The sequence below is a fragment of the Triturus cristatus genome, chromosome 1_1 (genome assembly GCF_964204655.1).
Source record: "Triturus cristatus chromosome 1_1, aTriCri1.1, whole genome shotgun sequence".
NCBI lineage: Eukaryota > Metazoa > Chordata > Amphibia > Caudata > Salamandridae > Triturus > Triturus cristatus.
This window is the reverse complement of record NC_140579.1, coordinates 101,621,923-101,648,779: the sequence shown is the minus strand read 5'-3', so window position 1 is coordinate 101,648,779 and position 26,857 is coordinate 101,621,923. Positions and strand designations below refer to the sequence as shown.

The 26,857-nt window shown below is 48.8% G+C and overlaps 2 protein-coding genes across 4 annotated transcripts in view; both read left to right on the top strand.

Annotated features, from left to right (window-relative positions):
• The window catches only part of LOC146869630 (flotillin-1-like), a 202,624-nt gene extending 198,931 nt beyond the window's left edge, over positions 1-3,693 (top strand). Inside the window, exon 13 of one of the 2 annotated variants that reach the window (XM_085608949.1) lies at positions 2,048-3,693. In XM_085608949.1, coding sequence (XP_085465075.1) covers positions 2,048-2,080 — 33 coding nt within the window. In that variant the 3' untranslated portion in view covers positions 2,081-3,693. The remainder of the gene's footprint in view (positions 1-2,047) is intronic. The other variant, XM_085608956.1, reaches the window with a different exon arrangement.
• A 4,332-nt stretch (positions 3,694-8,025) lies between these two features.
• The window catches only part of LOC146869629 (complement C2-like), a 770,906-nt gene continuing 752,074 nt past the window's right edge, over positions 8,026-26,857 (top strand). The window contains exon 1 of one of the 2 annotated variants that reach the window (XM_085608924.1): positions 8,026-8,181. In XM_085608924.1, coding sequence (XP_085465050.1) covers positions 8,127-8,181 — 55 coding nt within the window. In that variant the 5' untranslated portion in view covers positions 8,026-8,126. The remainder of the gene's footprint in view (positions 8,182-26,857) is intronic. The other variant, XM_085608934.1, reaches the window with a different exon arrangement.

The following is a 26,857-nucleotide window of genomic DNA, read 5'->3' as shown; positions in this document are numbered from 1 at the left end:
CTCTTCCAACTACAACCCAGAGGAAAGTGACCAGGAGGCTCCTCTAGCCTCCACAGCCTCCTGTCCCCGAACAAAGAGCTCAGCTAGGACCGTGAGCAAGGTCAGCACCGAAACATGCACCAGGCCTCCAAAGAGGCCGTCAAGTTGCGAAAGAACACAGCCTTTAGACCTCCACCTTCCTCGAGCTCTGAGCAGCACCAGCCAACGATTTCTGACCATACTACTCCCATCCATCTGCACCGAAAATACTTCACTGGCCTTCAAGGACGAAGACCCTTTCGATGCTGGAATCCAGTCCAAACCTAGCTTCAAAGTCACCTTCGGTGCTGAAAACACCATTGTCATCAAACTCCTTCAGGTCCAAAGGCTCCATCAGTGTCAACATTGGCATCAGTGGTCTATAACAGCTCGGAGCAGCCCATTTTTCAGCAGCTTCCCCAGATGAGGACGATCTCCACAACACGTATCTCAAGCCCACAGAGGCTTTGCCTCCAAAGAGAAAGTTGACCTTCGAGTAAGAGCTTGCTTTGGAACCACCCCTACACTTTACTTCGGCTACATTTAGTAGTTACAGCTGCGTAGATGCAAAATAGTGAACATTCCTCCCTGTTGCACATATCTGTTGTTAAAGTGTTCATTGAAGGCCGTAAAAGGGTCATCCTTCCCAGGGTTCCCCCTGCCCCAGCATGGAATCTTATCATAGTCCTCACCAAAATCATTGTATCTCTCTTTCAATCCTTGCACTTTTGCCCTCTCCAGTCCCTTTTCTGGAAAGTAGCATTTCTGGTGGCCGTAAGTCTCCTAGATGTATTAGTGAGTTACAGGCCCTCGCACTCCAAGAACACTTCATTCAGGTTCACAAAAATAAGTAGTACTCATAGCTCACCCAAAGTTCCTCCGAAAGCTGTTTTCCCCTTTTCATGTCGACCATACCATAGAGCTCCCAGGCTTCTTCCTTCAACCAGACTCTGTAGCAGAGAAAGCCCTACAAACCTTAGATATCAAACCTGCTGCCATGTATTACCGGCTCTTCGCAAACTGTCTAATTGTTGATAGCCTTTGCTAAACCTCTTAAGGGCCTCTCTGTATCCAAAGCCGGCATCACCAGACGGATAGTCAGATGCCTTCAGACATGTTATCACAAAGTTAAGAGTCCTCCCTGCTACACCAAGGGTGTGTTCTACACGAAAGAAGGTAGCAACCATGGTTTCTTGGGAAATATTCCCTTAGCTGAGATATGTAAAGCTGCCACTTGGTCAACCCCACACACCTCCGCTTAGTATTATGGTGTGGATATCTTAGCAAGGCAACAAGCTATTGTTGGCCGCTTGGAGGGGATACTGCTTTACAGCCAATGCAGAGCATGTGTACCTACAGCATCGCATGCTTAAAACGGAAAATGTCACTTTCCCTGTAAGCATATGTTTATAGCCTGTAGTGCTGTAGATTCACATGCGCTCAGCCTGCTTCCCAGAAGAGTGCCGCTTTGATCACAGATCTCTTCCTTTATTAACTAGCTTCATTTTACAATTCTCATGTGCACCATACTGTGTTTACTCATCACTCCATACTACTCACACCCGCTGTGCGAAAACAATCTAATATGGATTTCAGTGCCTATGTAGATTGCCAACTAAGAGAGGATTCACTATGTACCTCGTGACTCAAAAGATTTTTGAAAAAAACACAACTTGAAAACGTCCGAGCCCAACATTAGATGGCAGGAGTACGCAGAACATGTGAATCTACAGCACTACACACAACAAGCAGATGCTTACGGTGTAAGTTGCACGTTCCATCCAAGCCATCCTTTTTTCTTTGTCATTGTGTTAACATTCCTACTGTGTTTTGTCTTTTGTAAATACTTGCACAAACTCCTCTTTAAGCAGGGTTTTTGGTGGGCCTTCTGCTGTACATCATGGGATGTGTTGCCTTGTTTAGATGTCCCTGTTTCCTTTCCATCCTCCTCATAGGGCCAGGGACGTTGTCTGCAGATTATCATTTTGTGATCTAATGTTCTTGTATTCTCCCATCTCTCTCTCTGCAGTGCTCTCAGATGAAGCCTGGAAGGATGGCCTAATGAAGGAGGGCTCAGCGGCGTCTCCGTGGTGCCTTTATGCATGTAAAACCCCTCAACCCCCTTCACACTTACTTCACTTACCTTGTCTCCTTCCTCATGTCCACTCCCACCACATGTATGTGCACCCCAAAGTACTAGTTCCTTACTGTGCACCCCTCAGGCCCCTGGGGACTGTTCTCATCAGACTGGTCGCAGATGGGCGCTACCACTCATGCGGGGTGCACGGTTTTAGCGCATCTCCTGTGTTCCCCCTCTTCACCCACTTGCAAAGGTGGTTTAACCCTTGCTGGACTACCCTACCTCAGTTAAACCTGGTGCAGGCTGCTGCAAACCCTTGTGGCCTCTCTTTTCTGAAGACCCCAATCTGTCTGTTCCTAAAGACTTCCCCTTCTCTCTGTCCCAGAACTGGGGTGGGCGGCAGGATTTCCTTTTTTTCAAACTATACATAGTGTGCTAACCATTTGGGTATTAAATGCCTCCATCTGCTGTGGCTGCCAATGGACTCGGGAGTGCAGGGGTGTATGAACAAGAAGGAATGACGAATCCCACACAATGTCTGCCCCAAAAACGCGTTAATTCTCGCCATTTTAAGGCTCACCTACCCAGAAGCCTGTGGCAGGGACCAAGACTAAGAAAACTGGGCATGCTTCATCACTGGGACCCATGCCGCCTTGGGGGGGGGGGGGCACTCAAAGGATCCGATGGGGCTGGATGGGGCTGTCACCCTTCAGGACCACAGGACCCTCCCCGCAAGTCTAGTAACTACCATAACTGGCCCACGGCGACCCTTTCCACAAGCCCAAGCATCCCCTATCAGCCCCCTCTGTGCAAAAGCAACCACTGTGTACAGGCACACCTCTGCACCCACTGCCCTAAGGTCACATGGCACCCACTGCCCTAAGGTCACATGACACCTAGCACGCCTGCCCTTATTACAAGGTGAATTTGTGCTTTTATTATTCTGATGTTTTTTTTCCACTACTTCTGCCTTTGGAGCCATACAATTTAGCTGACGGATCAAAAGAAGGCTGGGATATTTCTGACTTGCTTGCTGTTATGACCTCACCCTAATATCATACACACACCTCCAGGCCTTCTCATCAACCAAGGTTTGGGCTTCATGGATTGTAAAAGCTGCAGCCTGCATTCCTACTTTGCCTTCTCATTTAATTGGCTGATTTGGGGCGCTGACCACTCCTATCCATGCCCCTCCCCCCCCCCCCCCCCGCCCCCAATACGCCTTTCAGCCAGGGGTAAATCACTCGCCGCCCCATTTCAATCAACCCCTTTTCCATCTAGGTATAAGGCCTGGGTGTGGGGGTGGGTGTGTGTGGGGGGGGGAGTCATCTCAACGTCCTCCTCCTACCTTGTGGCCAGGGGCGTGCTTGTTACTGCTGGAATCTCTGCCTGCCTGCCTTACACGGAGCATCCACCAGAGGGCGCCGCTGCGGTTATGAAGCTGGAAGGAGCCTCCATTTTAAAGGAACGTTACATGTATCAGTCTTTTATATTATTGTATATGACTATACTTTGTGTTAGGATTATTGTTGTTCAACATAATGCATAGTGTGCTAGATTTACTGAGTATAAAATGGAGAGATGAAAAAACAGAATTCTCGAAATGTTTTATTTTTTGCGTATTTATATAGCGCGAACTCGACCCGAAAGTATTGGAGCGCTTTACATGAGCACCGTGTTTACATTACACATTCAGGAACGGGGAGATTAAGTGACTTGCCCAGAATCACAGGATGTGACGCGACCTCGAGGCTCGAACCTTGGTTTCGTGCACCAAAGTTGTCAGTTTCAGCCGAGGGACCACATCCTCTCCCCTGAGTCAAATGTTGACTGCGGGCCCGAGGATCTGCCCTTACTCTGCCCTCTAGAGTTCACGTCTGAGTTTGAGCCTTTTGCTGACACTTTGGAGAAGAGGGGTACAGAACGGTGGGAAAGGTCAGGTGGCAGCACCTGTATGATTTAGTGTAAATAGGATTCAGTGGGTGCAAATTTGTGTAAGTATGAGTAAGTAGAAGTAACTGTAGGACTAAGAGTAAATAGAGATGTGAAATATGATTAAGCGTAAGTAGGATTAAGTGAAGGGTTATGGGTAGAGTAAGAGTGATGACAGAAAGGATGAAAGATAATGAGGGAGAATATGAAAGGTGCAAATATATAGACTGGTTTATTAACATTCTTGCTTTCTGAAAAGTGCTTGAAAATGCACCATTTGCCCGCTCCTTTTTCTAAATTTTCTCGGGGGAGAATCTCCCTGAAACCGCCTTAATAGTGTGGCGCTCGCTTGCTACGCTTGCTCGCTACATTGCGATGCCTGTGCATTTTACGCCACACCTCTTTCAAATGTCACCAGCCGCCACTGGGTAGTAATAATGCAGCTAAGAGCTACATTTCGATATGCTATTATTGCAACATAAACCAAAGCCTTTAACTCCCAGCCCTTAATTTGCATAACATTGATTTCCAGGCCTCACATAAAAACGAAAAGCAAACAACACGTTACAAGTGCGTAAGCATGCACTCCAAAACAGTTTTTAACAACCACACGTCAGACAGTTTATGTGGCAACTTGAAATGCTCCTCTGTAATACATTATTTTTAATGTATGAGCACATAGATCAAACATTACATCTTTTCATAACCCAGAAAAAAAAAATTAAGAACATATGACTTCGTCACATCATATCCCTGTGTAGCTGATTTGCTACAATCATGCAACTGAAAGCTAAAATAATCTATTCCGTTATTTCAAAATAATGCAAAGCCTTTTCTCACTAGCCCTTAATTTGAAAACATTAAATGCCGGGGCTTATAATCAAATCCCCCCCAAAAACGGGACACCTGCGAAAACAAGCCAAAATGTATATACCCCTTTTTAATATAAACTTTACAATACATGAACTAAATACAAGCTAACCCGTGGCAGGCCGACACAATAAAAGCGGACGATTTAAAACATTTAGCTTTGCCACACACTATCCCTATTCAGCTGAAGGCTGCATTAATATAGTCCGCTAATGTAACATACAGCACATAAAATTACGTGGTTCACATGAAAACATAAAAAACAAATTCCACATACTATCACTGTTTTTATGCATTTAATTATTATGCAGCCATAATCTACATTAGGACATCGGTAAACAACGTCACTTGTGCTCGCAAAAGCTAAAACTGTTTGTAATACCCGCTCAAAGTGCATCCAAGCAAACGGAGATGGCTCCAAAATAAAAGTGTGAAGTGGAGACAGACAGCAGACTAAAGAGAGACCATACAACACACTACACAAAGGCCACACAAAATCGTTATACACATTGTGTCCACATCACTTAATAATTCACAAACTGTTAAACTGCACGCCCGCTGTGCATTTAAGTAGACGAAAATGGCAGCCAAAGAATGTAAAGTAAATGTAGACAACAGACTAAACAGAGGCCACACATAACCATCATACTCGTTGCGTGAACATAAGTTAAAAATGTACAAAGTGTTTGTAAGGCGCGCTGGATTTGCAGAAAAGCACATGGTGATCCTAGCTGAACCTAAATACCTTTGCTCAATTTACATTAAAGTACCCAAAGATCGCAGCCAAACGTAAATACCTTCATTAATAAAGCAAACAAAATCCACTGCAAAATCCGAATGCACAAAAAGTGCATATAAAAAATAAGAGCAGCCAAACGTAAATACCAAGAGTAATGAAAAACAAATGGAATCATTGAAAAAATGCACGCTCAATGTGCATTAAAGTAAACGGCGATCACAGCCGAACTACAATACCTTCACTTAATTTGGATTAAATTAAACAGAGATCGCAGCTGAACGTGAATACCTTCGATAATAAAGCAAATGAAATCCATCTAAAAAATGCACGCTCGTTTTGCATGAAAGGAGACAAAGATCGCAGCACAAAGTAAATACCTTCGATAATAAAGCAAACAAAATCCATAGCAAAATTCAAAACAAAAAAGTGCATAAAAAAATAACGCCAACTGAACAGAAATACATTCGGTAAAAAAGAAAAAAAACAATAAAAAAATGCGCGCTTAATTTGCATTAAAGTACATGGAGATCGCAGCCGAACTTAAACACCTTCCCTCTATTTGCATTAAATTAGATAAAGATCGCAGCCAAACATAAATACCTTCGAAAATAAAGCAAACAAAATCCTTCACAAAAATGCACTCTCGGTTTGCATTAAAGTAAACAAAGATCGCAGACAAATGTAAATTCCTTGCTGGATTTGCATTCCAGTAAACAAAAGTACAGCTGAACGTAAATCCCTTTGCTAATAAAGCAAACAAAATCCATCAGAAAAATGCGCGCTCGGTTTGCACTGAAGTAAACAAATATCGCAGCCAAACGTAAATACCTTCGCTGGATTTACATTAAAGTAAACGAAGATCACAGCTGAGTGTAAATCCCTTTTACAAACAAAATCCATAAGGAAAGTGGAAAGCAAACAAAGTGCATAAAAAAAGAACACAAAATGCAATGCCTTCGGATGCCTTCGGAAGCAAACCAAAACAAAGCCAGAAAAGAAGTCCAAGGAAACCACCATTTATATTTCAAACAATGACATAATACGAGTAAAGGGGCCAATAGCTATAGGCGTGAACAAGTCTCAAAAGGAGGGACTTTAGAACACATTTCACCAACCACTAGTCAGGCGGTTTAAGTGACACGCGAAAAAATGAATGGAAAGTCTGGGAAAAATAGAGGCGGTTACAAACTTCGCATAGTATATACAGCGTCTCTCAACGAGACAGCGCATGCGCTGCCTAGGTGAGACCTAAAAATCACATCTGGCATGCAGTCTTCGGGTCATAAAGCGGCAGGAGACGCGCACCTTCTCAACTCATCAGCGGGAAGCGCATTGCTACGATCCTCTACGCGCCGATCAATCTGAAAATGCACTTTTTGAAAGCAATAAAAACAACCTGAATACTGCCGCCAGTAAATGATCCAATCCCGGTGGACGGGGCCAAAAGGAGACAAGGCGGCAACAAGGAGGGACTAAGAAACCTCCTTTACAATCAGAAGCCAGCGTTTTGCATGGAAGATGATGCTACCCAATTGGAGCTTCAACTCCGCCTCTGAGAGCCTCTTGGATCTGTATTGATTCCAAGAGGCTCTCGAATGCCAAGAGCAGCGCATGCGCTGCTTTCGACAGCCGAGACCTAAAAAGCACTATGACGAGTCAATAGCTGGGTACATCATAGCACTTGTTTTTAAACAAACTTTCAGCAGTGCTGCTGCTATGCAACCTAGGTAAAAACACTGACAAAAGCCATTTCTGGCACAGGCAAGGCCTATTGGCTTTGCCAAAGCTTGTTATCTGACTTTAAAATCCTTGCAACTTTTCATACTTGTACATATTGGCAGTAAGTTGAAACCTGCGACGGTTTGGTTAGCTTCGGCACTAATGCCTTGACTTGCACATGCCACCATTTTAAAACAAGAAAGTGAGAGATTCCGAAAAAATAGGGGGGTTGGGGGGCTTAATTGTCCCCATTGAAGTACATTTATGAAGCAATGACAATTTTAGGGGGGGTGACAGGTAAAACTAAGCCATTTTGACTTAAGAATCGGGAGTTTCCCGCCGGAGTCAGGTATGTGGGCATGTGTGCTTGAGGCTGTTAGGGTTTCCTCAACTCTGCCCCCCGCCCGAAGTGTAAAGTCCTCTGGTTTTTTTCACAATCATAAGCAGCCCCCAGACGCCCCCTGTGCCAGCCTCCATCACCGCCCGTCCCTCTTCCCGGACAGCAGGCACCTTTCTTCCCGTCCATGCCACCCCTCGGCCCCATGCCCTGGCCCCGCGCCCATGTCCCGGCGCCTGTGTTTGCCCTCTCTTATCGGTGCGCGGTGTTTACAGATCCACGCTGTGCGGCATGATGCCAGGTTTCTGTGGTGGGGGTGTGTGGGCGGCCCCCACCGAGCTGGTGGACGGACGCGGCGGAGCGCCAGCATTTACGAAGAGGAGAGGGTGAAGCACGCGGCAGCCGCCGACCCTGGTCTCCGCCTTCCCGCCATGTGGCCCCCCTGCGCCCTCTTGCTGGGTGCGCTGCTCACGACAGGTGCGCAAGGTGAGAGGCCGATCTTTAGGGGGACCCCAGAATTCGGGTCCCACGTGGTGGGGGGGAGGGGGGGGGGCTCAGTGAGCAGAATGGAGCGCAATGCATTGGGCAACAGTACCATCTATTAATTATAGCGCTTAGAAACAACAGAAGAGAGGCGTCAGGACTATTTACAATTATTGAATTATTATTGTTGATGTTAGAAGAGCCGGCTATCCGGCCTGGGGGGCTGGTGACCCGGCCATAGCGTGGGCTGGGTAATTACTACCCCTCCAGGCCTGGTCGCTGGCTCTTCTAACATTAACAATAAGTACTTTGGAGGGCTTTGGAGTATTTTTTGATAGTTAGTGCGTGGGTACTATGAGGAGCTAAGGCAGATGCGCAGAGTCATTGCTGAGCTGTAAGGCCAGGACAGCCATGGTAAATAAATAAATATAAAGGTATGCAAGCATGCGAGTGGCAAAGTAGCTGATAACCTCACAAGCATATTAAGGTTTTCAAATCTTCCATTTGAAATTCATTTCCCCAACATTCCTACAGGGATTGCCACTTGTAAAGACATCACACATCTTATTCCTGCTTGCATAATGTCGCTGGCTCGATATGCTTTGAAGTGCATCACTTGGTGAAAAGCTGCCCCTCGATTGGCTGCCATGAACTTATAAACAGGAGATGGCTGTAAGTCACAATATCTGGACAAGGGCCATATTTAGGCTGTTCCTGCCCAACAGGGCAAGCTGTGTAGTTGCAAAAGACCTATTGTGGGTTTACCCCGGTGTTTACAACTCGCCCACTGCCTACTATTTGTTGGCTTTACTGTCACTCTCGTTTGCTTGCTTCTTATTCAAGGGCTCTCTTTGTCCCAGCTGGCCCATCTTGTGCTTGTCCCTCCCCTGGAGCATAGTCTTTTTGCTGTCTCTCTGACTGGTTAGCTTCTATCCTTCCACAGCTCACTTTTGAGAACATTTTTTTCCTTTTTTGCTTAAGCACGCTAAGATAGTGCATGTGTTTTCCAACTGTCCCTCATGTTGTGCTTCCTCCTAGCTCCATGTTGCTCCCCATAATTGCAAGCCCTCTAAAGTGTTCTCCCTCAAACCAAACTCCCTGCCTTCCTTATGACCCTCAGTTGCTTTCTCACTTATGCTTCTCCACTGCCCCCCCCCCCCCCCGGTTTCTCTCCATGTGCAGGTTTTGCCCTCACCCTAACTACTCTCCGTTTCTACCCCCATCCTCTCCTCCATTGCAATCCAAACCCACTGGGTGGGGTGAAGGACCAGGCAGCAAATTAGTGCCACCCCCTTCACCTAAAGAGCGTTTTCCTGTTACTACTTTTCAATTTTTTTTAATTTACCAAACCATCTCAGAACAGTTCAAAGGAAAAATGGCACCCACATGATGTTGTGGCTGCACATGCATAATTGCCTTTTTAAAATGTTGGCCAAGCTGCACAGCATTCCAGAAAGCACTGGCAAAGCTAATGTGTCCCAAAGGCAAGACCTGTAGGCTTTGCCAAAGCTTGTTCATTTTTGGTGCATTTGCCTGTGACTGTCGCCCCCTTCCAGTGTATTAAGGATTCATTTCTGCTTCCTCAAGTGTTTCTATTCTCCCAGAGCACAGCCCCCTTTTCTTTTCTCAATAGAAGCTGCGCACGGGCCCACTTGCAATTGCTTGGAATTCACAAACTGCTTCCAGCCAGATACGTGGATTCACCGTCGCCAGTTGTTCCAGCAGAAGTCCAGAGAAACCCTCAGTGCTAAATACCACACAAGGGATGGGAAGGGGATGTAAAAGGTGTGTTTGGCTTTGTACATTAGTGCACCCCACAAACACGTCTGCTTGCGAGCATTCACAGATCAAACACTCAGAGGAACCCCCTGTGCGCGGGGCGGGAAGGAGGTGTGAAAAGGCGGGATTTGCCGCGTCATTTCTGCTCACAAATATGTACGTCCATGGGCGCTCACGAACAGAAACCTGATCACTCTCTGATCCTGGACACGGGTGGACATTCACTCCAGGCACAGGCTGTTGTAATCCCCTCGCCACAATGGGAAGGGAACAGATCGCCCCGGATTTGCTGGGAGTTTAGGGAAATGGCTTGCTCCAATGTTGAAATATCTTCTCCTTGGAGAAAGAAAATCACATGTGCTTCGTTTCCACACAGGACCTTGTGGGGTGCATCACGTGACCCTCCCAATAGTAGGCTTAGAATCCTGCTTCTGTGGCAGCTTCCCAGAGCTACTACTGGGAACGCTTATGAAATCCCACAAGTAATACATCTGCAGCGGTGAGTAGGGGCACTCCTGCGGCTACAGAATTAGTACTTTTTTCGTGAATAATCGTTTACAACAGAGAGGAAGTGGAGGCAGAGATCTGGACCTGTTCCGCGAAAGGACAGAGTACACTAATAACTACTTTAAAAAGCTATGAGCAGAACATTACTCAACGTCCCAGTTTTCCACTTGACACCTATGAGCAAAATTAAGATTTTCTAGGGACACTGCTGAAAAATATAAGAAGAATGAGGAACAGCGATATAGTGTGACTCCTATCTTGCATGGCTAGTGTTGCGATATAGTGTGACTCCTATCTTGCATGGCTAGTGTTGCGATATAGTGTGACTCCTATCTTGCATGGCTAGTGTTGCGATATAGTTTGACTCCGATCTTGCATGGCTAGTGTTGCGATATAGTTTGACTCCGATCTTGCATGGCTAGTGTTGCGATATTATTTGACTCCTATCTTGCATGGCTAGTGTTGCGATATAGTGTGACTCCTATCTTGCATGGCTAGTGTTGCGATATAGTGTGACTCCTATCTTGCATGGCTAGTGTTGCGATATAGTTTGACTCCGATCTTGCATGGCTAGTGTTGCGATATTATTTGACTCCGATCTTGCATGGCTAGTGTTGCGATATAGTGTGACTCCGATCTTGCATGGCTAGTGTTGCGATATAGTGTGACTCTGATCTTGCATGGCTAGTGTTGCGATATAGTGTGACTCCTATCTTGCATGGCTACTGTTGCGATATAGTGTGACTCCTATCTTGCATGGCTACTGTTGCGATATAGTGTGACTCCTATCTTGCATGGCTAGTGTTGCGATATAGTGTGACTCCGATCTTGCATGGCTAGTGTTGCGATATAGTTTGACTCCGATCTTGCATGGCTAGTGTTGCGATATAGTTTGACTCCGATCTTGCATGGCTAGTGTTGCGATATAGTTTGACTCCGATCTTGCATGGCTAGTGTTGCGATATTATTTGACTCTGATGTTGCATGGCTAGTGTTATAGTGTATCCTGAAGTGACCCTATGATGCCACTTTGTGCCCAATTGTGACCACAGCAAAAACAAGCATTAAAAATGCAATAGGTCTCGCCTTTCATTAAGGTAAAGCTATTTGCTTTGCTATACAATACCATTAGCAAAGCAAATGATTTTAACTTAATCAAAGGCGAGACCTATTGCATTTTCAATGCTTGTTGCTAGCCTACTTTGGATTCCAGCCCTGACAATGATGCAATCTTGCTTGCCCCAGAGATAAGGCTATTTCAGGCTAAGTACAAACCGGCGGAAGCGCTCTCCTATTTTCCCAGCTAATTGACCTCCAAAGTACACACACCCATTTCGGGACAAAGGAAAGAGGCAACTTCTTGTGAAAGAAAATACCCTAGGTGGTCGAGGGCACAGCCACTGCATTTCAAATGTAAAACACTTCTAGGGAAAGGAGGGGCACAAATACAATGGTGAGATTAATTTATATTCACATACTGTAGGATGCGTGATGAACGCAAAATCGGTAGCAATCGGTTCCTTAATGTGTTGCGCCTTTTCAACCGGATATGGGAGTTACGTTCCTTTCCTTCATGTCAATGTACCTAAAAATTAAATCCTGCGACGGTAAAAAACACAACAGCTGAACATGTATTATCTTAAAATGCACAGATTGGATAATTATGCCGATGTTTTCCTTTAAAGGGTACTAAAAGCGAGAATGATAATAATTTATTCAGCTTCATTTGAGTTTTAAAAATGCACAAAATCCTTCACCAGAGAAAAATAGAACGTTCACACACTGTCCACCAGAGTAAAATATAAATTGTCAGTTTACTGAAAATATATCACCGAACCAATAGTCATTAATTCCGTAAACATGCTTCTCTTACAAATCTGATCAAATGTACTTGCTTTGCGTAATAAAATTCTAAAGAGAAGTAAACTGTATGTATGATCAGTTTTATAGTCCTTTAAATTTCATTTCAATTGACTGCCATTACAAGGGCCAACGAAGGACTTAACTGTATTCGCGCTGCATAAAAACTCTGAAAAATAATCAGCAGCCCAGCCTCGCATGAAGACTTCCTGTTTCCTTCACTCGAGGCGCATTGCCCCCGCTGCATATTTTTTAATAGAGATCTTTCCTCCAAAATAGGGCTGTGGCGAAACTTGGAAAGGGATAATTTCATTAGACAAAATATTATTTATTTCAATCACAGAAAGTTAAACTGTTATTTTACAGAGTTAAAAAGAAATGGCTCAGTGTGCGGTTGTCATTAAGCAAACAGAGAAAGTACATTAATGGCCTATGTGTAAAAGTGCTGGGAAATATTTGCGAAATATGTTTATTTTAGCATTTCCGTAAGAGCTTTCCTGCCTTATTTTCTTGCTTCTCGGGTACTTTGCTTTCATGTGTCTGAACCCAGGATTCAACGATTCAGACTTCTCCACCCTCTTTGAGCTTTTATTCCTTACATTTATGAGTTTCAGAGAAAAGCGGGAATATAATGACCCAAAGGAAGGGAAAAGGAAATGCACGGTCAAAAAGTGGCCATGTGTGATACCTTTCGTCAGTCCTGACATGTTAGTCAACAGACCTTTGCATGTTGGGAATTGCAGTTTCGCTTTTAACATCGCACGGTGTCAATATTACGACGCGCTTACCGAGACCGCTGAAGAGCCACAGCAAAGAAAGCAAAATAAAGGGGCATAAAGGAGCATATCAACAACAACCGGCGATAATTATCGCAAAGCGCACTTTGCGCTTGGATAATTATCGCCGGCTAGCATGAATTATTATCGCTGAGATAGCGTGCTATTAGCAACGCTTATCTCAATAGCGATAAAAATCTACACGCTAAAAGGCTAACGTGAGATTATCGCTGGAAACCCAGCGATAATCTGACGTTACCTTGTTGATAGGGACAGGCAAATTTAGCCATGATATCCTCCTTCCATAGGATATCATGGCTAAGTCTGAAAATTAGCAGACGTAAAAAAGCAGCGTTAACCGCGGTTAGCGCTGCTTTTTTTGTCTCTAACAGGGTTAGCGACATTCTTGATAATAGGAGAAATGTCGCTTAGCGACATTTCTCCTATTATTTTACTCTGGAATGCCCCCTTTGCATCTCATTAGAGATGCAAGGGGAAGCGTAGAGTAAAAGGGTGCTACCATGCAAATTTGCGTGTTAGCACCCTGTTGTTGATAGGGCGCTAGTTTTATCTCTGCTTGAGATAAAGCCCTTGTTGATATGCCCCAAAGTCTCCAAAAAAAAAGTGCCTAGTGTCACGCCACCAGTGAAGCCTCCAGTCTATGCGTGCAAATCTTCTGTCCGTCCGCGTGCACCTCGGAATCCGTATCGATTCCAAAAGGCTCTTGCATGGCGAGAGCAGCGCATGCGCATTGCTAACGCCAGGCGAGACCTAAATAGCACATATTCCTCTGTAAACTTGTAAACTTGGGGATTAGCGCAGTTGTTGCCCGAAGGCGTCCAAGCGCTAGGATAACCGAGACCTACAGAGAGCAGGGAAGGGAAGAAAAAAAAGAAGGGACAGTGGTTTAGCAGGCAGATATGAAAAGGTGGGTCTTCAGTTGCTTGCGAAACATAGTAAGGTTCTGGGTGGCTCTAAGATGAAACGGTAGAGCATTCCAGGCCTTAGCTGCATTGTACATGAACGTCCTTCCGCCGGTTCTAGATCTTTTTATTCTTGGAACTGCTGCTAAGAGAGTCTGGCTGGAGCGAAGACTGCGATTTGGGATGTAATGAGTGATCAGATCACGGGTAATGATGGGTCCCATATCCCAGAAGGCTTGATGGGCTATACATAGCGCCTTGAACAGAACTCTCTGCCGGACCGGTAGCCAATGGAGGCTAGTCAGTCCGGTCCTTACTGAGTGTCTGTGCGGGATTTTAAGTAGAAGGCGAGCTGCGCTGTTCTGTACAGTTTGCAGCCTCCGAAGAGTGTATTCTGGTGCACCCAAATAAAGTGCGTTGTTAAAATCAAGACAGGAGTGAATGAGCCCTTGAATGGCAGCCTGTTTGGCTTCCAGGGGGAGGAGGGGGAAGATTTTATTTAGCACTCTCAGAATGCCAAAACATGTGGCTGACAGTTTTGTGGCTTGGACATTGAAAGACAGTGAGCTGTCCAGCCATACCCCAAGACTTTTGATGGTGCTTTTTGGGGTTGGGGGCGGTCCTAGGCATGGGGGCCATAGGGGAGGGGGAAGTGCCGGCTCTGAGGGTCCTAGGAGCATCAGCTCAGTTTTTTCTCCGTTCAGTTTCAGGGATGATGACGACATCCAGCTCCTCACTTCCTCCAGGCATTCTCTGAGCCCGCCTGGCGCAGTTCGAGATGCCTCCTGCGCCAGTGAGACCACCAGCTGTGTGTCGTCCGCATATGAGATGATTTTAATTCCAAATGGGCGGACGACACTGGCCAGTGGTCTCATATAAAGATTGAATAGCGCAGGGCTCAGAGAGGAGCCCTGAGGAACTCCACAATTTAGAGGTCTACTGAAGGAAGCTGAATCGCCATCAAAAACCCTGAAGGATCTGTTCCCCAGAAAGGATTCAAACCATGCCCAAGCTTTATCCTTGATCCCCACACAGGACAGGCGGCTTAGTAGGGTGTCATGACACACTGTGTCGAAGGCCGCGCTTAGATCAAGGAGGATCACTGCCACTGATCCTCCCTGATCCAGGATTTTTCTCGCTTCCTCTACGACCATGAGGAGAGCGGTCTCTGTCCCGTGCTTAGGTCTGAACCCCGTCTGAGTGGGATCCAGTATGTGGTGGTCCTCTAGATAGTTCACTAATTGTTGGTTCACATATTTCTCCAAAACCTTGCTCAACCAAGGGAGCAGAGAAATAGGGCGGTAGTTAGCCAGCTCAGACGGGTCTAGATTGGGTTTCTTGATCAGTGACCTAACCATGGCCTGCTTCCATACGGGTGGAACGGTGCCAGAGGAGATGGAAGAGTTTAATACCTCTCTGATGACGGGCAGGATGGTATGGGATGCTGCCATTAGGATGTCAGGAGGGGCAGGGTCGGCCGGAGAACCTGATTTGACACTGAGGGCTAGTGATTCTAAAGTGGGGAGGTCTAGTGGGGGAAAGTGAGTTAAGCTGTAAGGGGTGGAGGAATGTGACAGGCTAGGGAGGTTATTAGGTTGAGTAGACCGGTCGGTGTTTGGGGAAGAGAAAGTTGAATAAATTTTGTTAATTTTCTGATAGAAAAATTCGGCAATGTCATTACATTGAGTGACCGATTTCTCGACATGCACCACAGGGGATGGGTTCGTAAGCTTTTTAATGATCTGGAAGATCTCTTTGGGTTTGGATCTAGCATTCAGGATTTTTTCGGTGAAATACGACGACTGAGCTGCTTTTATTTGAATTTTGTACTCGTTGATGGTTTCACGGTACCGGGTTTTGTTATCAGCCGATTTGTCTAAGCGCCAGCGTCTCTCCGCCCTTCTACAGATACGCTTTTTTTCTCTGAGAGATTGGGTATACCAAGGGGCGGTTTTTTGAGGCCGCTTCAGTACAGTCTTGCTCATTGGGAGAGTAGAGTCAAGAGTGTAGGAGATCCAGTTGGTATATGCCTGGTTTGCTAGGGCGGGATCATCCTGAATTTCTGGTTGTGAGCTAGCCAGTTTAGTGCACCACTTATCAACCTCAAGGCGCGTCCAGGCTCGTCTGAGTTTGGTGGTGGGAGCCGGAGGAGAGAATTTGGGTATGGTCCATTTGAAGGGGATTAAAAAGTGGTCAGTCCAGGGTAGGATAATACCTGGGTCCACTGTGATCTCGGAACAATTTGAAAAAATAGGATCCAGTAGATGGCCTTTTTCGTGGGTGGGGGAGGAGACACGTTGAGTAAGTTGTAGAGCCGCTAGATCATCTGATAGGCTAGCAGCTGAAAGGTCCGAGGGGGAGTCAAAGTGTAGATTCAAGTCGCCCAACACGGTAAAGCTAGAGGAGGTGCTGACTCTGCTGGCCACATTCGATGGCAGAGTTAGAAGGAACTGCTTAGGGGGGCCGGGCGGGCGATAAATTAAAGTGCCTGAGAAGCAGATGTTAGGAGAGAGGTTGATGTTAAAACCCGTGCTCTCGCAGTCCGAGATGGTCTCAGGAGAGAGTCGACAATGATATTGCTCCTTATGGATGATAGCAAGGCCTCCTCCTCTCCCTTTAGGCCGGTCTTGCCGTGTTATTTGATAGCCGGTGGGGAGGGCCTCTACTATCGCCGGGTTGGACTCACTGGTAAGCCAGGTTTCCGTAAGGAACAATATATCCGGGGTATGCTCTTCTATCAATAAGGCCATTTCGGCGCTATGCTTAGGCAGCGAGCGGCAGTTTAGTAGGAGCATTTTGAAGTGGTAGTCACTTATACGCCAGAAATGTACCGCCTCTTTCACTAAGCCCGTGCTATAGCTCACTGAAGCTGAGATCCTCCTAGAGCGAAATGCCATAGTTTAACTGGCAGAGCTGACCCAGCCTTTCATCTTTTGGGAGAGGAAGTGTAATCCGCGCTACAGCCGAAGTTTCACGTCATTTGCCATCCTTAAATGGCAACTCTCCATCCTCTTTCACATTGATGTACGATTTTTCACAGCAACGCTTTCGTAGTAGTATACTGAAAAGTCCACCCAAAACATGTAATACATAAATATTGTATTAGATTTTCATGCGTCTAACAATTTACTACTTTATTCTCAAGGAGCTCATGGGGTGGAACAATCAGTGCAGGCACCGGGTAATTTTAGCTTGCAGGTTATCGGTATTTCGTCTTTCAGAAGTAACCCCTCTCCCCACCCCCTCGTTTCTAAGGGCGGTAACACCTTTGTGATCTGTGTAGTCTGGGCACAGATATCTGTCCGGCTGTTTGCCTGTGAATTACTACATATGTATTGTGTGCAATGCACCTGCGCATATGAACATATGTAGGAAGGAAGACGTGCCCGTGTTTTAAAATGGGCGAACTGGGCGCAGGCCCAGGGCGCCAACCTTTAGAGGGGCGCATGGCACTCTGTGCTTTCAGCCTGTAAACAGCAGCGTCCTGTACAGTTGGCTCTAATTACTCATATTAAAGTGTTTTTAATCATTTAAACGTGCCGCATGCTGCGTTTTTAACACCCCATCAGCCCTCTTCTTACCCTCTCAACTCCGCCTCAGCAACAACATGCCCTCTTTATCGGGCTGGAGATAACCTGGACGATCCGTAAGTTGGGGGGGAGAGTATATTTTCGTAAGAATTCAGACACTCCTCTGGCGTAATGAGCCAGGGACTTGGGAACACGAAAAGCTGTCCCATGTGTCTGCGCATATGAGCAGCCATACATATGAACTTGTGCTTTCAACCATTCATTTTATTGTGCAATTCTGTGGCCACGTACATGTGCATACTTACTGTGCGATGTATATATGTACCCATATGAACTTGAACAAAGGTAAATGTATATATGCACATTCGTATTCCCACCAGTGTGCATTTGATCCTACGAAGTGCCAATGTACCTGTGCAGTTTTGTGCCTAAATGCCGGCGCATATCTTCCTGTAAACCAATGTACGCATATAGCTTTATACATGCAGATAAGCACCTGTATTTGTCAACTGTGTAGGTGGACGTGAAGAACGGCCCTTATTAATGTGGTACTGCGTATTAGTGTATCTGTACAGATGAAGCTTTACCTGTATCTGCCCAGTAAGCTCGTTATTGTGCACATATGAAAGTTTGCACAAGTAAATGTTACAGGTTCGGTCCATATCTGTACCTTTGCGTGAACACATGTGAACGCTATTTCATTGGACTGAACTTTACACTGCACTTCCTCACGCCCTAAACCTTTTCCAAAGGGCCGCACACCTCTCTACATACGCCCAAATGAGTGTGCACCTATACATATTAATCTGCACTTATATACGTGTGCATCTGTGCGTGTGCCTCTTTACAACGCTAACGTAACTGTAGCCACGTGCACGTGTTCGTCCTGTGTACATTTCTATGCTCTCGGTACAGCTTTAAAGTTGCGTCAAAGGCACTGTGCTCTCCACAAACCCTAAAATGCAATGTATAATGCAGATTTAGGTAGAAAGACTCGCAGCTGAAATAAATACAAAACATAAGTCTGTTTTCTTTACGTTCCGCTTGCGAACCCCGCCTTCGAGCACCCTGGCTGAGCAGCTCCTCAAAATGATTTCTATTGATGGATAAATCAATCGCGAGCTCGCGGCCTCTGTAGAGGGTACCACAGCAGGGTGTACTCGATGCCAGGGCTAGGTCAGTGCCACGGGCTGCTTCTAGGCGTTGGCCTATAAGCACCTCGCAGGAGTGATATGTAAACACACAGAACTGGGTTTGTGTTTGAAAGGCGAGAACACACGCCCAGGGTGTGGGGTGCCAGTGTGCGGGAAGGGCAGCCAGTGCGTGGCAGAATCACCCAGAGAGGAACTGCCTGGCTGTCAGGGGAGGCTGCCTCTCCCCCTGCCTCACCCTCAGAGCAAAGAAAGCAAAATAAAGTCTCCCCCCAAAAAAGTGCCTAGTGTCACGCCACCAGTGAAGCCTCCAGTCTACGCTTGCACATCTTCTGTCCGTCCTCGTGCACATTGGAATCCGTATCGATTCCAAAAGGCCCTCGCATGGAGAGAGAAGCGCATGCGTGCTGCTAACACCTGGCGAGACTTAAAAAGGAGACAATGGATGAAGCGCTGAAACTTTTCAGACACTCACCCCCAGTCACAGATATGGCTTGAATCCATCCCCGTTCTTTAGTTCACTTCACCACCTCAGTTCAGACTCAGCTATATGCAAATCTGTCTTGACCGTGTAACTCATGGGAACAGTCCAGCTCAAACTGCCAAGCCAGGTCTTCCCGGAACCGGAAACAAGCATCCTGGGACCTGTTTCTTGGTAACACCCCTCATCAGCCAAGCTAGTTCGACTCCAGTGGCAAAGTGAGCAAGGGACCCACGTCAGGGCATACCCTGCCAACAAAGCAAACACAAGATGATGGATGCAGCACTGAAACTTTTCAGATACTCACCCCTAGTCACAGATCTGGGTTGAATCCATCATCGTTCTTTAGCTCACTTCTCCATCCTCGTCCTTTAGCTCACTTTGCCACCTCAGTTCAGACCCAGCTATATGCAAATCAGTCTTGATCCTGTGCCTTCTGGGAACATTCCAGCCCGAACTGCCAAGCCAGGTCTTCCCTGAACCGGAAACAAACATCATGGGACCGGTTACGGGGTAACACCCCTCATCGGCCAGGCTAGTTGGAATCCAGTGGCAAAGTGAGCAAGGGACCCACTTCTGGGCATACCCTGCCAACCTAGGGTGAACAAAGCAAACACAATGAGATGATGGACGGAGTGCTGAAACTTTTCAAACACTCATCCCCAGTCACAGATCTGCATTGAATCCATTCTCGTTCTTTAGCTCACTTCGCCACCTCAGATCAGACCCAGCCATATGCAATTCATTCTTGAACATGTGCCTTATGGGAACAGTCCAGCCCAAACTGCCAAGCCAGGGCTTCCCTGAACTGGAAGCAAGCATCCTGGTACCATGTTCGGGGTAACACCCCTCATCAGCCGGGCTAGCTTGAATTCAGTGGCAAAGTGAGCAAGGGATGCAAGTCTGGGCATACCCTGCCAATTTAGGGCGAACAAAGCAAACACAAGGAGATGATTGACGGAGCGCTGAAACCTTTCAGACACTCACCCCCCAGTCACATATCTGGGTTGAATCCATCACCGTTCTTTAGCTCAGTTTGCCACCTCAGATCTGACCCAGCTATATGCAAATCAGTCTTGACCCTGTGCCTCATGGGAACAGTCCAGCCCAAACTGCCAAGCCAGGTCTTCCCTGAACTGGAAACAAGCATCCTGGTACCGGTTTCGAGGTAACACCCCTCATCAGTCAGGCTAGCTTGAATCTAGTGGCAAAGTGAGCAAGGGACCCACACCTGAGCATACCCTCCCTAACTTAGGGCGAACAAAACAAACACAAGGAAATGATGGACGGAGCCCTGAAACTTGTCAGACACTCAAACCCAGTCACAGATCTGGGCTGAATCCATCATTGTTCTTTAGCTCACTTCACCACCTCAGTTCAGACCCAGCTATTTGCAGATCAGTCTTGACCCTTGACCCTACCTGGTAGGTCGCTCCCCCTCCGCGCAGCTCCGCCTGTGTGTCTGCCTCAGCTGCCGTAGGTAGGTTGGTCTCACTGCATTGCCTGTACTGCTTTTCCGACATTGTTGTGTCCGTAACTGCTGTTCTCTGTCCTCCCCGCTGCCTGCACTTGCTCTCTGCCCGGGTTTTCCTCTGTTCCCCTCGCTGCCCCCGTGTCCCTCTGCCCATTTTGCTTTCTGTTCCCTCGCTGCCCCCACATCTCTGTAACTTTTTTTGCCTTCTGTAACCCTCGCTGCCCCTCTATTTTTGTGCCTTTTGCCTTCTGTAACCCTCGCTGCCCCTCTAATTTTGTGCCTTTTGCCTCTGTGCCCTTCATTATCGTCCCGCACCGCTCCCGCCGCTGCTTCCCCTCTTGGCCCCGCCCCCTGACTGCCTATTCGCTGCCCCCACCTCCCACCTCCCTATATATGCTGGCCGCTGTGCAAGCCCGTTTGCGCCCGTATGCGCCTGGACCGCACCCAGTGCCAGGACCCCTGGCCCCCGCGAACACCACGTCGCCTGCCTCCGCTACGACTCCAACACCCTCCACGCACTCAATGACAGACGATCACACACCTGCTGCCTGGCCGCCCCAAGGCGCACCCATGGACCCTTCTCCTGCCGAAACTACAGCTTCACCAGCATCCGACCCTCCAACCCGCCCACCAAAGAACCCAACTTCCTCAGATGCATCCTTCTCAACACCCGCTCCGCCCACAAACCCGCCGTCGAACTCTGGGACCTACTCGACACCAACGCCCCAGACGTCGCCTTCCTGACGGAGACCTGGCTGAACCCCTCCTCGGCACCCGACATCGCCATAGCCATCCCAGAAGGCTACAAGATCACCCGCAAGGACCGCACCAACGGAGTAGGAGGAGGAATCGCCATCATCCACAGGAACACTCTCAAAGTCTCAACCAACACCGATGACACCCTCAGCACCGCCGAACACCTGCACTTCCAGATCCACACCGACCCCAACACCACCCTCAGAGGCACCCTCATCTACAGACCCCCCGGACCCCGACCGCAGTTCAGCAACTCCATCGCCGACTTCATCAGCACACATGTCCTCGCCTCCACAGACTACATCCTCCTCGGGGACCTGAACTTCCAGCTCGAGAACAACAACGACTCCACTCTTCCACCCTGATCGCCAACCTCGCCAACCTCGGACTCAGACAACTCGTCACAACACCCACCCACTCCGCCGGCCAAACGCTTGACCCCATCTTCTCAGCAAGCACCCACGTCTCCTTCAACCACACCACCGAACTCCACTGGACTGACCACCGCTGTATCCACTTCACTTTCCGGAAATCCACCACACACCACCACACCCAACAGATGCCTCGTCGCAACTGGAGCAAGGTCACCGAGGACCAGCTAACCTCCGCCCTCACCCAGAGCCCACCCGCAGACCCAACCGACCCGACACCGCAGCACGCAGCCTCAGACAGTGGATCGACGACTGCACCAACACCCTTGCCCCGCTCAAGAAACCCCCCAACACCCGCACCAGCAAGAGAGCCAGCTGGTTCACCGAAGACCTCCAAGTGAACCTGCCGAAAACTCAAAAAGAACTGGACCCGTAAACAAACACCGGAAAGCTACACACCTCACAAGAACGCCAACCGCAGGCACCACCACCTCATCAGATCCACCAAAAGGACCTACTTCAAAGACCGCCTAGACAACAACGCACACAACAGCAAAGAGCTCTTCATCATCATGAAGGAACTCTCCAACCCCAGCTCCAACACCAACGACACCCCATCGTCTCAAGACCTGTGCGACTCGCTGGCCACCTTCTTCCATCGCAAGATCACAGACATACACGACAGCTTCAACGCCGTCACCACCCCAGCAACCGCCAAGACCCCCGCTCCCACGACCACCACCCGCACCAACCACCTGCTGACCTGGACCAACATCAACAACGACGACATCATCAAGTTCATGAACACCGTCCACTCCGGATCCCCGGAAGACCCCTGCCCACACCACATCTTTAACAAAGCCAGCAGCACAATCGCGCCCTACCTCCGGAAAACCATCAACATCTCCTGCAAGACAGCTGGAAGCACGCAGAGATCAACGCCTTACTCAAGAAACCCAAGGCGGACCCCAAGGACCTTAAGAACTTCCGACCCATCTCCCTGCTCCCGTTTCCAGCGAAGGTCATCGAAAAGGCCGTCAACAAACAACTGACCAGCTTCCTCAAAGAAAACAACATCCTGGACCCGTCCCAGTCCGGGTTTCACAGCAACCACAGCACCGAAACTGCCCTGATCGCCGCAACCGATGACATCAGAACCCTGCTTGACAACGGAGAAACCGCGGCCCTCATCCTCCTGGACCTGTCAGCCGCCTTCGACACGGTCTGCGACCGCACACTAAGAACACGCCTCCACGACGCCAAAATCCAAGAGAAGGCCTTGGACTGGACCACCTCCTTCCTCTCCGGCAGAACTCAGAGCGTCAGCCTCCCCCCCTTCCGCTCCAAAGCCACCAAGATCATCTGCGGCGTCCCCCAAGGCTCATCCCTCGCTGTTCAACGTCTACATGGCACCGCTCGCCCACGTAGCGACGAGGACACAACCTCATCATCATCTCCTACGCTGATGACACCCAGCTGATCCTCTCCCTCACCAAAGACCCTCACACCACCAAAACCAACCTCCACGAAGGAATGCAGGCCATCGCCGACTGGATGAGAAACAGCCGACTGAAGCTGAACTCGGACAAGACGGAGGTCCTCATCCTCGGACCCACCCCCTCGGCCTTGGATGACTCCTGGTGGCCGACTGCACTAGGAGCACCCCCACACCCACCGACCACGCACGCACGCAACCTAGGGGTCATCCTCGACTCCATCCTCTCCATGAAGAAGCAGGTCAACGCCGTCTCCTCCTCCTACTTCAACACCCTCCACATGCTTCGCAGGATCTTCAAGTGGATCCCCACCAAAACGAGAAGGACGGTCACCCAGGCCCTCATCAGCAGTAGACTGGACTACGACAACACACTCTACGCAGGAGCCCCGGCCAAACTCCTGAAACGGCTCCAACGCATCCAGAACGCCTCCGCCCGCCTGATCCTCGACATCCCCCGCCACAGCCACATCACACCCCACCTGAGAGACCTGCACTGGCTCCCCATCAACAAGAGGATAACCTTCAAGCTCCTCACCCACGCACACAAGGCACTCCACAACACCGGACCAGTGTACCTCAACAGCCGACTCAGCCTCTACACCCCCACCCGCCAGCTCCGCTCCACAGACCGCGCCCTCGCCACCGTCCCCCCGCATCTGAAGAGTGACCGCCGGCGGCAGATCATTCTCCCACCTCGCCGCTAAGACATGGAACACCCTCCCCATCCACCTGTGGCAGACTGAAGACCTCCTAACCTTCAGGAGACTTCTCAAGACCTGGCTCTTCGAACAGTAGCAGCGTCCCCCCCCCCCTCCAGCGCCTTGAGACCCTCACAGGTATGTAGTGCGCTTTATAAATACTATGATTGATTGATTTATTGATTGATTGACCCTGTGCCTCATGGGAACAGTCCAGCCCGAACTGCCAAGCCAGGTCTTCCCTGAATTGGAAACAAGCATCCTGCATCCTGGGACTGGTTTCAGGGTAGCACCCCTCATCAGTCAGGCTAGCTTGAATCCAGTGGCAAAGTGAGCAAGGGACCCACGCCTGGGCATACCTGGCCAAATTTTGGCAAACAAAGCAAACACAAGGAGATGATGGACAGAGCGCTGAAACTTTTTAGACACTCAGCCCCAGTCACAGATCAGCTTAGCTTGACTTATTAGTGTCTCCACTTAGGCCTATAGAGAGAGGGGTATCAATCAATCAATCAGGGGTTTTATGAGGCGCGCTACTCACCTGTGAGGGCTTCAAGGTGTGGGGGGGGATTTGCAGCCCTGGATCAGTTGAAGAGCCAGGTCCTCAGGCTCTTCCTGAAAGCGTGCAGAGCGGGGGAGCGTCTGATGTCAACTGGGACCTCATTCCAGGTCTTTGCTGTGACGTAGGAGAAAGCTCTTCTGCCTGCTCTGGTTCTGCGGATGCGCGGGGTCTCTGCCAGGGTGAGGTCGGCGGAGCGGAGGTTCCTTTTGGGTACGTGAAAGGAGACTCTTTCGTTTAGGTATTTGGGTCCGACTTGTGGATTTGTAGGCATGGGTGAGTAGCTTGAAGGTTACTGTCTTCTTGATGGGGAGCCAGTGGAGGTCTCGTAGGTTCTGGATCATGTGTTCGTGTTGAGGGGTTTCGAGGACAAGTCTGGCTGCGGTGTTCGGATGGTTTGGAGCTTGTGTAGCAGGGTTTTGTTGATTGCAGCATAGAGGGCATTACCGTAGTCCATTCTGCTGGTTATGAGTGTGTGGGTCACGGTCTTTCTGCATTCAGGTGGGATCCACTTGAAGGTCTTGCGGAGAATGCAGAGGGAGTTGATCTGGCGAGTCATGGTGAGGCCGGAGTCTAGAATAATGCCGAGGTTTTGGGCGTGGTCTGATGGAGTGCATGGGTTTTCGAGGGCGCAGGGCCACCAGGTGTTGTCCAAGGCGGTGGAGGAGGGTCCAAGGACGAGGACCTCTGTCTTCTCCAAGCTGGGTTTAAGGCAGCTGTTGTTCATCCAGGCTGTGACGTCTTTCATTCCTTCCTGGAAACTGAGTCTGGTGTCTTCGGGGTTCTTCGTGAGGGAGAGGATGAGCTGAGTGTCGTCAGCGTAGGAAACTATGCTGGGCCCATGCTGTCTAACGATGGTGGTGAGGGGGGCCATGTAGATGTTGAAGAGCGTGGAGCTGAGAGAGGATCCTTGGGGTACTCCGCAGTTGATCTCTGTAGGTTCAGAGAGGAAGGGTGGGATTCTGATCCTTTGGGTTCTGCCGGTGAGGAAGGAGCGGATCCAGTCAAGGGCGGTTCCCCATATGCCGGCATCATGGAGTCTGGCTGCGAGAGTGTGGTGGGAGATGGTGTCGAAGGCTGCAGAGAGGTCTAGTGGGATGAGGGCTATGGCCCTGGTCGAGTAGCATGCGGATGTCTTCGGTGGCGGCAAAGAGGGCGGTCTCGGTGCTGTGGTTGCTGTGGAATCTGGATTGGGAGGAGTCGAGGATTGCGTTCTCTTAGATGAAGTTGGTCAGCTGGGCGTTGACGAATCTCTCTGTGACTTTGGCTGCAAATGGAAGAAGAGAGATGGGTCGGTAGTTTTTCAGGTCCGTCGGGTCGGCTGGGGATTTCTTGAGGAGGGGCTTGACCTCTTCCTGCTTCCGGTCGTCGAGGAAGATGCCGTATTTGAAGGAGGTGTTAATGGTCCTGCATAGTTCGGGGGCTATGGCGGCAGTGGCTCTGTGGAAGATGGGCGGTGGGCAGGGGTCCGTGGGGGCTCCTGAGTGGGTGTTCTTCATGGTCACGGCGGTGTCTTCGGTGGTGGTCGGTTTCCAGGTGGTGATGGTGGGCTGCTTGTCGGTGGTGGAGAGGAGGGTGGTGTTTGGAGTCTGTTCTCTGAAGTTGTCGTAGAGGGCCTAGATTTTCCTGTGGAAGTAGGAGCTGAGTTTGTTGCAGAGGTCCTGGGATGGTGTGACGTTTGTGGCTTCGCTGGGGGGTTTGGTGTACTGCTGTATGACGTTGAAGAGTTCTTTTGCATTACTGGTATTGGTGTGGAATTTCTTCTTGATAAAGGTCCTCTTGGTGTCTCTTATGCGCTTGTGGTATTCAGTCATGGCGTTCCTGTAGATGTTCTGGTCTTCGGTGGTTTTCTTTTTCCTCCAGAGTTTCTTGAGGCGTCTGCAGGTGCGCCTGGCTTCTTGGAGGTCGGTTGTGATCCAGGCAGCCTTCAGGGGGCATTGTCTAACGGGGTGGCGGAGGGGTGCGAGCTTGTCTGTGCAGCTGGTGATCCAGCGGTGTAGCTCTTTGGCTGCAGAGTTGGCATCGGTCGTGGTGGAGGGGGGGTCGTGGACGAGGGTGCTCTTGAGGTGTTCCTCTGTGTTAGACCTGGCACAATTGGCGTGAGTCTCTCTTCCATTTTTTACTGATTGCCTCCTCTGTTTTTGATACGTTTTGCTGATTTAGATGCTTTTAGCACTGCGCCACTGCTATTCAGTGCCACAGTGCAAGTGCTCCCTAGGTTAAATTGATGTTTGATTAGCGACTCCACGATTGACTTATTTGGGTTACTGTCAGACCCTCAAATTGTGCACCGTGAGTGCCCGGGACTTGTAACTC